This window comes from Pelophylax lessonae (assembly GCF_965119305.1).
Source record: "Pelophylax lessonae genome assembly, chromosome: 1".
In the NCBI taxonomy this organism is placed as follows: Eukaryota; Metazoa; Chordata; class Amphibia; order Anura; family Ranidae; genus Pelophylax; species Pelophylax lessonae.
The window spans coordinates 110,676,115-110,691,766 of NC_138768.1; the positions used below are offsets into that span (position 1 = coordinate 110,676,115).

Here is a 15,652-nt window from a genome sequence, read left to right on the forward strand (position 1 = left end):
CCCTATCATATTTAAACCTAATATATCTAAGGCTGGCCATACACTATACAATTTTCTTGTTCAACTTTCCTTTAGATTTACCAAAACCATGTAATATAGGGTCAAACCTAAACACTTTCAATTTGTATGCAGTCAGGCAGGCCCTTGCACTACATAGTTTAAGGTAAATCTAAAGGAAATTGAATAAGAAAATTGTATAGTGTATGGCCAGCCTAACCCTGTAAAGCAAACATTTCTGTGCTTGCCTATTCTGCAGCCGATCCGGTCTGGTTTCCAGCTGCAGAAGCTGTGTGAAGGAGAGGACCAACAGCAGCTGGCTGGGAAGTGACATCACCCATAGACTTACTATAGGCCTTCCGTTGTCGGCTGCCTCTCCTGCTCCCTGACAGCTGATGCTGGAACCAGACTGAACCGGCGGCTGCCTCTCCTGCTCCCTGACAGCTGATGCTGGAACCAGACTGAACCGGCTGCAGACTAGGTAAGTATAGCAATGCTTGCTTTACAGGATTACATAGATTAGGCTTTGAATAGGGCAGAGAGCAAGTTTAGTGTTAGCTTTTGCCTGAACTTCCACTTTAGGGTGCTTCTGCACCGGGCAGCTAGATTAGCCCTGATATGGTTAGTTTGGGATTAAAGAGAATTGCCCTTTTTCAAGCCTTTAGTCTAATATTGTGATATTCCTATGGATCAATCTACTTAGTAGGATTTTTAGTTTGAAAGTACAGATTACAAGGTGTGCGTGTACACATATACAGTACATTATGTATATACTGTAAAAAAAAAATATATATATATATATATATATTATTATTAGGGATTGGTTTATTTTTTTTTTTTTTTTTTTTTTTTTATGGTAGTGCAGAGCAATTCTTATGCCTTGTATTCTGTTTGAAAGCAATTCAGCAGGGTTGTGGAGAACAGATATACTTATGGCCAATATGGGGAGAATGTTTATACTTGAATACCCAATCAAAATAAGGAACAAGCAAGTGAAAAAATAAAATAATCCGTAGAATCTGTGGGGGGTTTTTTTTCCAGTGCAAATTACAGTAATGGAGTATTCAGTAAAAAAAATATCCTATTTCTCTTCTCCCACCATGCTCAGATTGTGCCTTGTCCTCTGTTGGGTTGATTGGAGCCCTAGGCTCAGACTTTGTTCACACTGAAGTCTCTGTGTCTGCAGGTTGCTAGTGTTGGAATCCACGGCTCCCACTGGAGACATGTCCCGCCCGCACCACATCGCCTCAGTTGTTCCTAACCGTTATCCCCGTTGGTTCACCCTGAGTCATATTGAGTCGCAGCAGTGTGAGCTGGCATCAACAATGCTGACCGCAGCCAAAGGTACAGTGATATGGACAGATTGCTAGTATTTTTAAGCCAGGCAATTTTTTTTTCCTCCTCTTTCAAACTGAATGTAGTGTATCTATTCAAAGCTCCTTGTAACAAGTCAGACAGAAATAATTCAGAATTTTGGGATTTGTAACAAGATGCAAATAAGCAATGTCTACTAGCAAAGACTTTTATATTTGCTTTTCTGTTCTGTCTCAGATTTTGTTACCTAGAGGACCAGATAGAACAGGCCGAGACTAATGTGGCCAACAGAAGTGCAAAACGTCTTTTTCACCAGTTTTATTGCTACTAATAGTGGTTTTGTAGTGTGATCATCCTTAACTGGTGCATAGATTCTTAAGAGGTCTTTACCTTTTTGACATCTGTGCTTATCTACAGGAAGTTGGTCCTGGTGTAAGAACAAAGTCGTTGCACTTATAATTGGATCTAGTCACAGTAGTGTGACCCTAGCCTAATGCCTAGTACACACATTCAGAAAATTGGATGAAAAATACCACTTTCAAAGCGATTTGTACAATAATCTGATCATTAGTAAACAACTTTCGAGAGCCAATCACGACAGTTTATGCGAAATTATCCAAAGAGACCAACGTATAAATTGTTCTCGTATGATACCAGAACAAACGTTTTTGGTTTAATCCGTGTAGTATTCATCTGAAGACCAAGACCATGCATGCTTGGAAACAGAAGAAAACATTACAATACAACACAATGCATCACTTGTGAACTTTTATTCTGTCCTATGAGAATTTTCGGAACTTTTGTAACCTTACTTAATTTTCGATATGAGACTAGCATACTACAAAAAAAAAAAACGATAATTCGTCCAATCTTCTCACCCTGTGTACAAGGCTTATTCGTTTTGTTTCCGCCCATTTGTCCATGTATAAACAGGACATGATATTCTGCATCACATTGTTTAAAAGGGAGCTGCTGCCATGGCTGACATTTTTTTGAAAGGACAGGCTCCAAAACTTCTATGATCTTTCAACTGTTTTCTCTTAATTACGTATTTATACTTTTTATCTGTGCTGGAGAGTCCTAAATGTTTGTCTGCTCCTATGTAGAAGTTAGCAGTCTCTCGTACAATTACAGAAATCAAGGCAATTTATTTTTTTCCCTTACAGGTGATGTTAGGCGACTGGAAACAGTGTTAGAATCCATCCAGAAAAACATCCACTCCTCATCGCACATATTTAAGCTTGCACAGGATGCATTCAAAATAGCGACTTTAATGGACAGTTTACCAGATATAACTCTTTTGAAAGTATCTTTGGAGCTGGGCCTTCAGGTTAGTAAATCCTTTACGTGAGATTTGATCAGGATGCTAAAAAGTGATAGACACCTGCTCTTCGGCCTTGTATATTATGTGACTATTCGTTATATAGAGCGACTTAGTTCCAGAATATATCCTTGGTGTGTATGGTGCATGCAATATATTGTTTGGCATTACTGTGTGTTGTGTGTATGTATGATCAAAAGGTTTGGTTAGAAGTACAATTTAAGGGGACATCATTTTGAAGTTAACAAGTAGCAAATAATTGGGGTGCAGATTATGAAGGTTTTAGTGCATTCTGGAAGCACCAGTCCCCTACATAATGTTACACCTTATGATTTCCAGCCACAGTAGGAAAACTTATGGGAGAATTGATACCTACATTGACCAGTTTTTACTGTATGTCTGTTTCTTACGGCAATGTACCCAGCACTCCCTTATCCTTACAAACACAGCACACTATGGTAACCTACAAATCGCTTAAAGGACAAGGACCACACTTATAAAGTAAGCCTTCAGGTCTGTGGAGCAGCTTCTATAAGGCTTAGACATGCTTCAGAAAATGAAAAATGTATTCTGCTTTTTCCTAGATGTGAACACCTTGGAGACCTACCTTATTGGTCTGTGAGGTGTGAGCGGGGCTGGGAGCAAAGTGCTGTTAATCATACCGCTCTGTTCTGATTAGATGTCAGAAGAGGTTATCAGATGAGCAAATAAGCCACTACTTCTCTGTATCTGCATATCCATCTCCAGTATTCAACAGACACTTCTGATATTTTATAAGGTTTAGTGCTATAAATCTTTCAAATCATGAGTGCCTCTCATCTCTACTAAAGGAACTGGATGGCCTCGAAAATCCAAAGGGAAGCCAAATTTAACATGTGCTGTGCAGAAGTAATTTCAGGCAGTTAAAGCCAAACTAAACCCATCAATTTAAAGGCTTCCTAAAAAAGTTATGTTCAAGGCATGCAATGAATGGTAACTGTCACAGTTGCTTGTGTTCCTAACTGAACTGTCAAGCCATGCAATAGCTGGTGTCATAACTAATCACGTGCAGAACCATGGTACCTACAGATCAGAGGCTGCCTTCCTTAGGCTGTAAAGAATAGGAGGGTTTAGTTTACTTTAAACAATCCCAATTCAAAAAAATTTGGGATGCTGTGTAAAATCTACATAAAATCAGAATGCAGTGATTTTCAAACCTCAAACCCAGATTTTTTTTCACAATAGAACATGTATCAGTTGTTTCAACTGAGAACGTGTACCATTTAAAAAAAAAAAAAGGTAATTTTGAAATTGATGGCAGCAACACATCTCAAAGATGGGACAGGACCAGGTTTACCACGGTGTAGCATCCATCCCCTCTTCCTTTAACACTGTAAATGTCTTGGGACCGAGAAAACTAGTTGCTAGAGTTGTGGGAGAGAAATGTTGTCCCATTCTTGCCTGATAAAGGTTTCTAACTGCTGTACTATCCTGGGTCGTCTTTGTTGTGTTTTTTGTTTCAACATGTGCCAAATAGTTGGTAAAAGGTCTGGACTGCAGGCATGCCAGTTAAGCACCCGGACTCTTCTGATACAATTGTTGTCATAGATGCAGTATCCTGCTGAAATATGCAAGGCCTTTCCTAAAAAAGTTGTCTGGATGGGAGCATACCCTGCTCTAAAACCTGGATATATCTTTCAGCATTGATGGAGCCTTTCTAGACATGCAAGCTGCCCATTCCATATACCCTAATGCACCCCCATACCCTCAGAGATTCAGGCCTGATAGCAAGCCAGGAGGTCCCTCTCCTCTCTAGTTTAGAGGATGCAGCGCTTATGGTTGACAAAAGGAATGTCAAAATTTCAGTTTGTCTGACCACAGAACAATTTTTTACCTTGCAATGGACCACTTGAAAAAGCTTTGACCCAGAGAAGACTGCCGTGTTTTGTTTTTTGGATCATGTTCATAAATGGCTTCTTCTTTGCATAATAGAGCTTTTCCTTGCATATTTGGGTGGCACAGAGAACTGTGTTCAGACAGTGATTTTTGGAATTATTCCTGAGCCTATGCAGTGATGTCATCATAGAATTATTCCTTTTTTTAAGGCAACAGCGTCTGTTCACGGCATGCAGTATTGCATTTTGGCCTTGACCCTTGCAATTTTCATTGAACATTATTTTGAAATTGACAATTTTTAGATGCAGTTTTTCACAGACTGGTGAATCTCTGCCAATTTTTACTTCTGAGACACTAGGACACTTAGACCTGGTTCACACTAATGTGACTTTTGATGCGATTTTGGAAAAGCTTCCTGTACTACTTTAGTGTGATCTACAGTGTGACTGGGCCCCATAGAATATGCTAATTTGCACTATATAATGGGACTGTAAATCGCATCAAAGTCACAATATCGTGAACCAAGCCGAAAATTCTCTTTATATATCCAGTCATGTTACTGACCTATTGCCAATTAACCTAATTGGTTGCAAAATTTTCTGCCAGCTCTTCCTTGGTAGTAACACTTACTTTGTCAGCTTTTTGTTGCCCTGTCCATTTCAGAATTACCTTTATTTTTTTCTTAAAATGGTACGTTTTCTCAAATTAAAATTTGATATGTTTTCTATTTTCTATTGTGAATAAAAGACGAGTTTGAGATTTGCAAATGTCATAAATTCTGTTAAGGTAGATTTTGCACAGCGTTCCAACTTTTTGGAATTGGGGTTGTAGATTACACAAATGCTGGGGTTAAAAAGGAAATATATTAAGAGGAGTGTGTTTTTTTTTTTTTTTCTCTCTTAGAATTCTACCTAGGTGGATGCAGCATCGGCCCCCCGTTGGCTGAGACTGAGAACCTTGTGATCAAACACTGCTGAGTTCTCAGAGCTCCGTGAGCAGAGAGCTGGTCACTGCCAGGCATCGGCTCTCCACTCTGACCACCCCAACCCCCGCCGTGTGGGCTGTTAAGGGGGTTGGAGGGGCTGGCCCAGGCTCTCAGCGGCTTGCTAGGATGCTGAGCCAGCTGTCAGTCCAAGCTTCTGGGTGGATCCCAACTATATGGTCGCGATCATTCCCCAGCCTGGACCAGAACAAACTGCCCTCCTGTGACGCACAGGAGAAGTACAGCCAAACGAGCTTTGGCTGCATGTCTCCTTAAAGCTTGTGTTTTAAGGTGTACGGTTTTAAACAGCGATTACAAACGATGTACTCAGATCTCCAAAAAATGTACGGTACTCCCACTTTATAATTTCATAGAAATAGGATTGTAATTGTTTTTTTTCTTTACCTTCTTAAATTGTAAAAATGCAAACTGCACAAATTGACCAGCTTTGCTTCTACATTAGTAATAATCTAAGAGCTTGCTATATGCCCTTTCTGACATAGAATCCTTCTTGTTGGCTTGTATGAGACGATGGAGAGAGTGGTGACATCACTCCCTTGGTTATATTACAGTGCTCTGACCTGTTCATTGGCTACTAGACCCGGGTGTCCTTACAGGGGAGGTTACATGTGCCTCCATACTTGGAAGGTGCTGAGTATAGTTGCTGGCGGCAGTGGGGACCATAATAGATCTCTCCCCACCCCTACATTTCTATCAAGTATCACCAGGGATCTGTAACACCATAAATTGTCGATACATGAAGCAATGCTTTCCAGAGACGGAAAGCAGGAGGTTTTGATCACAGCAGAGCCTTGGCATAAACAAGGATTTGAAAAATCCTGCAGAACAATAACCAATGTCTTATTCCATGAAAAACTAAAAAAATAAAGTAACCCATTTGGTCCAATTTTAGGTTTCTTTTCTGCATTGTCACGTTTGTGAGTGTTCTTGTGTATAGAGAATGGAAGCTATGCATAGGCTTAGTTTAATATTGATTCCTCATAATGGTTATCTATGGGATCCTTAATAGCTTTGTCAAAGTGTGTGTGAAATCAATTTTGTCTTTTCCCGAGTGGTAAATAGCATACATTAAAAATAAGCAGATTGTATAAGCGAAATCAAGACATGTTTCCTTTGAGACTTACAGTATGCACCCGTGAGTCTATCAGCTCTTTAGTAGTGTCATCAGGAGTGTTTTAACTGTACAAATACTAAGAATTCCGCAATACTTTCCAATACCAAGAAACCAAATTATAGCTTGTTGTAAAGAACCTTTTGAAGTACTAACTGGTCATGACACTGCCACAAAGACTACCTAAACAATCTGTCAGCTCCTTAACAGGTCTGAACCAAGACAATAATGTTTGCTCTTTTGTTCAAACGATGTACATGTATACAGTATATACACACACACACACACACACACGCACACACACGAACACACACTGAAATCCCAAGGTGCATGTTATCAGCCTTGTTTAGTTGTTTTTGAACTATAGAACACCACCCTCTGTTATAAAGCAGGGAAGCTATTCTGTAGTCCAAATTAGGAGTGGGCAACCTAAGGTGACAACGCTGCTTCTCTGTAGGTGCAGTTAATGTCACCCTAGAACAAGAAGAGACAAATGGCCGCTGAAAGTCATTATGTCTAGGTAGACCAATTTTACACAACTCTGTATAGGATGTACGATCACTTTGGTGTGTGTGTGTGTGTCGCATTAAAGACCTTTCTCTGCTGTAATTTCACCTGTCTCTTGCCTTGCAGGTAATGCGTATGACCTTATCCACTTTAAACTGGCGTCGTCGGGAAATGGTTCGATGGCTAGTAACATGTGCAACTGAAGTAGGTATGTAAAATGAAGACTAGTCGGCTTCTCTTATCTGTGCAGCTGTTGGAATATCACAGGTCTTATCTTCTCATGCATCCTTTGGAATGTCCGCTCTCTGTCACAAACTCTTCTCTGTCCATGACCCTTTTTATCACTAACCTGTTTAATCTACCTGGCTTCAAGAAACAGACTCTGCTTCTCCTGCTTCCCTATCCTATTGTGGTCTTTGGACTTACTCTCCCAGACCCAGCAGACAAAAGGGAGGTGGAATCAAAATCCTTCTATCCCTAGAAAGCATTTTTCAGGTTCTTCACTAACCCCCATCTCCTCATTTGAGGCACACTGTATTCGTCCATTTTCCCGAGATTCTTTAAGCAAAGTGCGTGAGAGACATTTAGACATTTGTCAGCAGATCTGCCTCATGATGATATTCTCAAAGGATAGCTGTATTTATAGGAAGGGTACCCATTATTGGTGTCCTGGTCACCCTCCTAGACAATTTCCTCTAGATGGTACGGGTGTTTTGTTACAGGTCCAGATCTCTCTTTAAGGGGTGAATCTTGGGGTGCAGATCATCTGCTGACTGGCTGGTGCCAGTTTCCCCCCTACACTACTTTGACAGAGACTACGTGCCACATGTGTTTATAAAAAAAAAAAGCTTTAAAACATTTTCCATTCTTTAAAAATTCAATAGCCGATATTTGGTTCATATCCATTTTAATAATTAAATAATAGAAGCTTAACAGTAGCATACCATGGATGCTGACATTTCTTTGACTAATAATCAGTGTGTGCATATCCATTGCTAATGATCTAGAAGACATGGGGTCCAGATCATACTTGGACATCTCCGACTTCAGCAGAGCTTTTCTAGATGCTAAGGAGTTGTGCTGTTTTATTTTCCCATTTTGTTTAAATGTGTGTTTCTGTTTTGTTAATTGAGGGACACTGCTGTTGATTCCTCTTAACCATTGGGTTATACTGTCCCCTGCAGGAGTAGGACACTAGGCAAGAAAAAGCTTGACTACACCTATGGGCAATCCCAGGGGGTATACACCCACTCAGCTATAGGCACTCAGTTTTTTTTCTGCCTAGTCAGGAGTAAGGACCTAGTTCCTTGCTGGGATCTCTGATCTGGCGATTTTTTTTTTTTTTTTTTTTTCTTTTTAAATGGAATTTTTTCCTATCTTTTTGTTATTTTGATCCTGTGAGAATCTACAATCAATTGCCGAACTGGACTGGATAATCTAGATCTGGAACTGGACTGGATAATCTAGATCCAGAGGGTCCCCTTAGTATGGTCAGCAAATGCGTGCAGACCGCAGCTCCTTGCTAGGTTGGCCGCAACATATCCCCACTGGACGGAGGCTGGCCAGCCAGTTAAACTTCTCACGAGGAAGCATATGACCTGGCCTTGAGTCACAGCGTTTCTCCTGGCCAACAGCAACCTACATTAGGGTGGAGCGCTGGTCTTTCTGGAGCGGTGCCCACCCTGTTCCTGGTATGGTAAGTAGCTGTCCCCCCTCTACCTCCTGGAGGTTTTTGTGGTGGACGTGGGCCCCTCCCTGGGACAATGGGACCCCTTGGGTTCCCATCCCCCCCCCAGCCCAAAAAATTTTGGTAATCACTGTGGAGGGCTCAAAGGACAACCCCCCCCCCCCTGTTTTTTTGTGGGGTCCAGTAGGTGGTTCATTCGTGGGCCCTTGGTCGGCATCCCCTTTGTGGGATTGCATTTGGCGGCCTCCCCTGATTGTTTTGCGGTTTAGTATATAGCGACCCTACTAGGTCTGCATCCACGCACCCCGGAGTGCTCAGATAGTGAGGACGATTCCTCTGCTCCTCTAGCCACGCATGAAAAGGCACTGGTGGATGCAATGTTTGTGTCATTGCGTGACTCTTTAAAAATGGAGGTTGCGGCTGATGCTGCGTCGGGGGAGCCAGTCCCTTTTGGCACCCACAGGCCCTCCAAAGCGGCGAGGCTGTTCCCTTTTCCACTTACTTTGACAATACAGGCTTTGACGGCTTGACTGTTGAAGGCCAGGTGCTGAAGGATGGAGGTTTGTCTGTGTCGGTGATTCCTACGCTGTTGAAAGCCAGGAAATTTACTTCCAAGAAGATCTGCCATCGCACGTGGAAGACATACATTGCATGGTGTGAGTCTCTTGGGATTCATCCATCCTCGCTCATTCTCAGTGGATCAGATCTTAACCTTCCTTCCATGGGGGGTTAAACAGATATTGGTCTGAAGACCAGGTATCGGCTTTGGCGGCCTTTTTCCAATGACCGTTGGCCTCCCACTCCCTGGTGCGTACCTTTCTTCAGGGTGTCTGACATTTGGTTCCTTCAGTGCGGGCTCCTTACCACCCTGGGATCTTAATGTGGTACAGAAGCCTCCCTTTGAAAATATTCAGGAGGCTTCCCTGCTTGCACTGCCCTAGAAAGTGGGCTTTTTTGGTGGCTATCACTTCTGCGTGCAGGGTGTCAGAACTGGCGGCATTATCCTTGTGAATCACCAATAAGGCGAACGACAGGATAAGGTGGTGCTTCACCCCTGTCCATCATTCCTTCCTAAGGTGGTCTCTGACTGTCATTTGAATGAAGGCATTGTGCTGCCTTCTCTGTGTCTCAGCCAAAACATCCAAAGGAAATTGCCTTGAATGCCTTGGATGTGCTCCGAGCAATTAGGGTGTACCTAGCAGCTGGGAGTCTATTAGGAAGTTAGACTCTCTATTTGTGCTCCCGGGTCGGACCTCACTAAGGGTTGTCCGCTTCTTCTGCGACCATTTCCAAATGGATCAGAGAGATGGTGGTTCAGGGCAGGTTCCTCCTTTCCCTGTCAAGGAGCACTCTACTAGGGCGTTCTGTGTTTCCTGTGCTTCAGTCATCAAGCGTCAGTGGTGCAGTTTTGCAAGGCGGCCACCTGGTTGTCATTGCACACTTTTATAAAATTTTTATAAAGTGGATGTGTTTGCATCTGCGGATGCTTCTTTTGGCCGCAAGGTTTTGCTGGCTGCGGTTTAGAGGACCTGGTCCTCTTTGAGGGTGTATTGTTTTTTTTCTTTCAGGTGTGCTCCAGTGTATAGTTGAGCTCCAGGTTACCTGGTTGGCTATGGATAGCCTTGGGAATTTTTTCCCACCACTCATGTTTAATACGGCTTTGGGAGGTCCCAATGGTTAAGAAGAATCCGGAGTTGTGTCAGTCAATGAACGAAAGAGAAAATAGGATTTTTGACTTGCCTAAAATTAATTTCTCTGATGTTCATTGACGGACACAGCACCCACCCCTCTGTGGAGTTGCCTTTCTTCTGACACTGCTTGTAACAAAACAGAGTGCCTATCTATAGCTGAGAGTTGGGTGTATGCCCCCTGGGACTGCCCATAGGCATAGTCAAGCTTTTTCCTGCCTAGTGTCTATTCCTGTAGAGGGCAGTATAACCCAGTGGTTAAGAGGAATCAGGAGCTGTGTCCGTCAATGAACATCCGAGAAAAGTATTTTACGGTAAGACAAAAATCCCATTATTCGGGAGTAGTGGATGACACATTTTGTGTGGAAATTATGTTCATTCATTTCATAGTCTACTTTCGATGGTTGCCCATGCTGTTTGCGTTTTCTACTGTGTAAATAAATGCAAGCCTCTTGAAGATAAGGAAACCAAAAAAATGCTATTGCATAAGAAATGGACTTTACTGGCACAACATCATGACAGTAAGTCGTACAAATACATAATTTTATTTCAAAACTGCTTAAAATTGTTCTTTCTTCACAAAATACATATACAAACGAGCATTGTTTAAAATTAATAAGCAACAAACAATACATTCAGTAGATCATGGATGAACCCCACCAAACCACATGCTACCAATATATTGAAACCAATATGAGCCCTTTGACCTAATACTAGGGTCATATGATATTGCAGGCTTTTGGAGATGTAATTCCTGTGGTGGCGGAAGATTCACTGAAAAAAAAACGCCAGGATTCTCTATATCATAAGATCTATAAGGAGAACAAGGAGGAATACATGCATGAAAATTCATACAATATACAACCTTATTTCACAAAAAACAGTGCTCTTGGAATATGCAAAATATATATTTTAAACAATGCTCGTTTGTACATGTATTTTGTGAACAAAGAAAAATTTTAAGCGGTTTTGAAATTTAATGATGTATTTTTACGACTTATTGTCATGATTTTGTGCCATTAAAGTCCATTGCTTATGCAATAGCATTTTTTTGGTTTCCCTATGTGGTAGGACGTGGCATGGTCATATATTGGTGTCCATAAGGCCATCTTGTGGTGACACTGGTTATATATACTTTTGACTCTTGAAGATACGACCGTAACATGCTTTTTTTTTGTTTCATATACAGGTGTTTACGCACTGGACAGCATCATGCAGAGCTGGTTCACGCTCTTCACTCCAACAGAGGCCACTAGCATTGTTGCTACGACCGTAATGTCCAACAGCACCATTGTTCGTCTGCATCTGGACTGCCATCAGCAGGAAAAGCTGGCCAGCAGTGCTAGGACGCTTGCGCTCCAGTGCGCCATGAAGGACCCCCAAAACTGTGCCCTCTCAGCACTTACTTTATGTGAAAAGGATCACATAGCTTTTGAGACTGCTTACCAAATTGTCCTGGATGCTGCTACAACTGGCATGAGCTACACACAGCTTTTTACGATAGCACGGTACATGGAGCACCGTGGTTACCCCATGAGGGCGTACAAACTGGCTACGTTGGCCATGACACACCTGAACCTGAGCTACAACCAGGATACACACCCTGCCATTAATGACGTTTTGTGGGCATGCGCGCTCAGCCATTCGCTTGGGAAAAACGAACTAGCAGCGATAATACCTCTAGTGGTCACAAGTGTCAAATGCGCAACAGTACTTTCGGACATTCTGCGCAGGTGCACTTTGACCACGCCTGGGATGGTGGGACTTCATGGACGGAGAAACTCTGGCAAGCTTATGTCACTGGACAAATCCCCTTTGCGACAGCTCTTGGATGCCACGATCGGGGCCTATATAAACACAACACATTCACGGCTCACGCACATCAGTCCTCGACACTACAGTGAGTTTATAGAGTTCCTTAGCAAGGCCCGAGAGACCTTCTTAATGGCTCACGACGGACACATTCAGTTTACACAATTCATCGACAACCTAAAACAAATTTACAAAGGGAAAAAGAAACTGATGATGTTGGTCCGGGAGCGGTTTGGTTGACAATGTGTGAATGGGGAGGGGAGGGGGGGGAAAAGTTTGTTTATACTTGAGCCTGCCTTTATATCCTTTTTAACTTAAAGAAAAAAAAAAAGACAAAACAATACAAAAAAAAGAGCCACACCGGTATTATGTGTATAGTTCAATTGAGTTTGCAAACAAAATTGTCATGTTGTGAAAGTCTGTGTATTTTTTTTTTATTTTTTTTTCTTCTTTTTTTGTTTCTTTTATTTTCAGTTATCTGTGTGTATGAGAGAGGTTCAAGGTTTGGTTTACACTGAGTATATGTTGTCTAGTGGCAAAAGCCCACATAGCTCTCATTTTCTGTATTCCTTCACAGCCTCAAAGATAAAAGAAAACACGAATGGCTTTAAAAGATGTACAAAAATAAAATCTTGAAAAAAAAAAAAATACCAAACTAAAAAAAAAAAAATCCTTCTTCCCTCCATCCTATGACAAGTACCTCGAATGGATTCAGCTTTACTCTTCTCTATTTCATATTTACATTTCAACCTTGGCAACCACAGAACCCCAATAAGACAACAATGCTAATAGTAAAATAAAAGTTAAGGCTGACCAAATGTGGCTTTGCAATGCAGATCATCTAGAAGCATGACACCACAATAACTGTGCATGTGGAAACTTAGCGACTGTCAACATACATTCTCAGGGATTATCAAGAAAAAAGAATGAGAGCATTTATTGTACTGTGTATATATATTATAGTATATGTCTGAATATTGAAAACAAAGTATAACATTAACTAATTTATAAAAAAAATATTCTATGTAATGCAAGATACTTGAAGCTGCAGTAGCTTGGTTTAAACAAACTAAAACACAAAGGAAGCAAGCATATCAAAGCGAGACATGCGCCTTTTTTTTTTTTTTTTTTCGTTTTGTTTTTTGTTTTTTCGTGTTGGCGAAGGTGGTGATCATAACATGCTGGGCATCTATGCAGAGCCACCTCCATTTGTTGCATGGCTTGGCTGATACTGGTTGGGGAAAAGACACTTTTTTAAAATAGTTTTTGTTGTTAGCTTTAGTAGGTCAGTAGGAGTATTTGACTTTAATGGAGAACTCCAAAGGGACAATTTTTTTAGTAAAAGTATAAATTGGGTTATAAAAACTTGGTTGTACACACTGCTTCTAGAAGAAACCACAAGTGAAAAAGCAGCTGCTTCAAAACTGTTGCAAGTCAATGTGATACAATTGAGAAAGCGGAAGCAGTAATAATCAAAAATAAATGATTCGCGTATCACAATTGCATACATTTTTTAAAGTGTTATCCAAATCTCAGACAAAACAATGAATAGTGCAAATCAAATCTGAACATGAGCCAACCACCACCTATGGAAAGCAGCTCACTAGTCTGTTCAGACCCCCATTGCTAGCAAGGTCAGACACTCTTATGATGATCAGATGTAGAACTTAGAACTCCAAAATCTCTATCAAGATTAACCTGTATATTTCTATTTAATGCAATTTATTCAAAGCTAAAAAATAAATAAATTTCAAAGTTTTTCTTCATATGAAGCAGATTCACTAGCAGATTTGAAACGTATTTTTATGCTCAGCAAAATATTTCTTGGTGGTCTTTTTCTCTTCGAGTATATTGCTTCAATGGAGACCTGGATGAAGCATACTTATCTTCACTTGCTATGTTATGGAGATTCAGGAATTCTGAGTTTTTACATCTGACCATCATAGGTATTCAACCTTCCAAGCAATAGGGAGTCTGACCATATAACAGTGAGCTCCTTTCCATGTCGGGAGTCTTACCATATAACAGTGAGCTCCTTTCCATACGTCGGGAGTCTTACCATATAACAGTGAGCTCCTTTCCATACGTCGGGAGTCTTACCATATAACAGTGAGCTCCTTTCCATATGTCAGGAGTCTTACCATATAACAGTGAGCTCCTTTCCATACGTGGTGAATGGAATGTGCTCTTTAGTGTTCAAGCAAGATTGATAGTGAATCCAGATTTGATTTGGACTTTTGACATTCTGTCTTAGCTTTGGTTTACAGTTTGCACATTTATACATCGATCGTTTATTGTTATTGCTTCCTCTCTTTTAGAGATCAGCTCATGCATACTTAATTATTTGAGTTGTGAGTTGTGGCATACCCTCATGAAAAATACAGCTGATTGTATTTGCATTTGGGGATATGGGGGAGATTGGGCCTTTGTAAACATGGGCTTCAGCTTCTAGAAGAGCAGCATGTACCATAAGCATTTGCAAAGCTTTCAGGCCACTTTATTGAAGACTTTAAAGTGCCAGTTATTATTTCCATCAAAACTTTTTTTTACCATCTCCAAACTGGAGCTGAAGAATACTTTAAACACGTTTTTGCAGGCTTTAGACACTTAAAGTAGAATTTCAGCTTTCATTTGACTTTAAACAATTGTTTCCAAAAATGACTATTTTCCTTGTTCCTTTGCTGTCACTGTGTGCACTGATTGGCCAAGGTGAAAATCATGGCATCATCTGCCATCATCTTTCCACCACAGCCAATTCTAGGAAACCTTGCATTCATTGATAAAAATACAAGGCATCTTCTGAAAAACAGAGATGCAATTTGGCTGACTGGAATATTATTACTAAGTTTGAAAGGTAATGCTCCAGCTCTTTGATACAACACAGCTGCTGCATGGTAATATAAATAATTTGCACCAGCTTGACCTAAGCAAACTAAAATCAAATGAAAGCTGGAATTCACTTAAGCAAGCTGATAGTAGGCTTCAGAAGGCTGTCTTTAAAGTAAAAGTATGAGAAGTCCATAGCACCTCTTCATGCTGCAGCATCGGTGTAATGCTGCAGCTGTCCAAAATCAACTTAGCCACTTTAGCCCTGGAGGATTTGGCGGCTCAATGACCAGGCCCTATTTTGCGATTCGACACTGCGTGAATTTAACAGACAATTGTGCAGTCGTGCGACGCTGTACCCAAACAAAATTGACGTCCTTTTTTCCCACAAATAGAGCTTTCTTTTGGTGGTATTTGATCACCTGTGCAATTTTTATTTTTTGCACTATAAACAAATAAAGAGCGACAATTTTGAAAAAATAACAATATTTTTCACATTTTTTTATATGAA

General features: G+C 40.9%; 1 protein-coding gene across 1 annotated transcript in view; it reads left to right on the top strand.

Moving 5' to 3' along the window:
- ZSWIM6 (zinc finger SWIM-type containing 6) overlaps window positions 1-13,826 on the top strand; it is a 185,874-nt gene extending 172,048 nt beyond the window's left edge. Inside the window, exons 11-14 of the mRNA XM_082260031.1 lie at window positions 1,184-1,341; window positions 2,478-2,641; window positions 7,255-7,336; window positions 11,693-13,826. Coding sequence (XP_082116157.1) covers window positions 1,184-1,341; window positions 2,478-2,641; window positions 7,255-7,336; window positions 11,693-12,555 — 1,267 coding nt within the window. The 3' untranslated portion in view covers window positions 12,556-13,826. The remainder of the gene's footprint in view (window positions 1-1,183; window positions 1,342-2,477; window positions 2,642-7,254; window positions 7,337-11,692) is intronic.
- The last annotated feature ends 1,826 nt before the right edge of the window (window positions 13,827-15,652 follow it).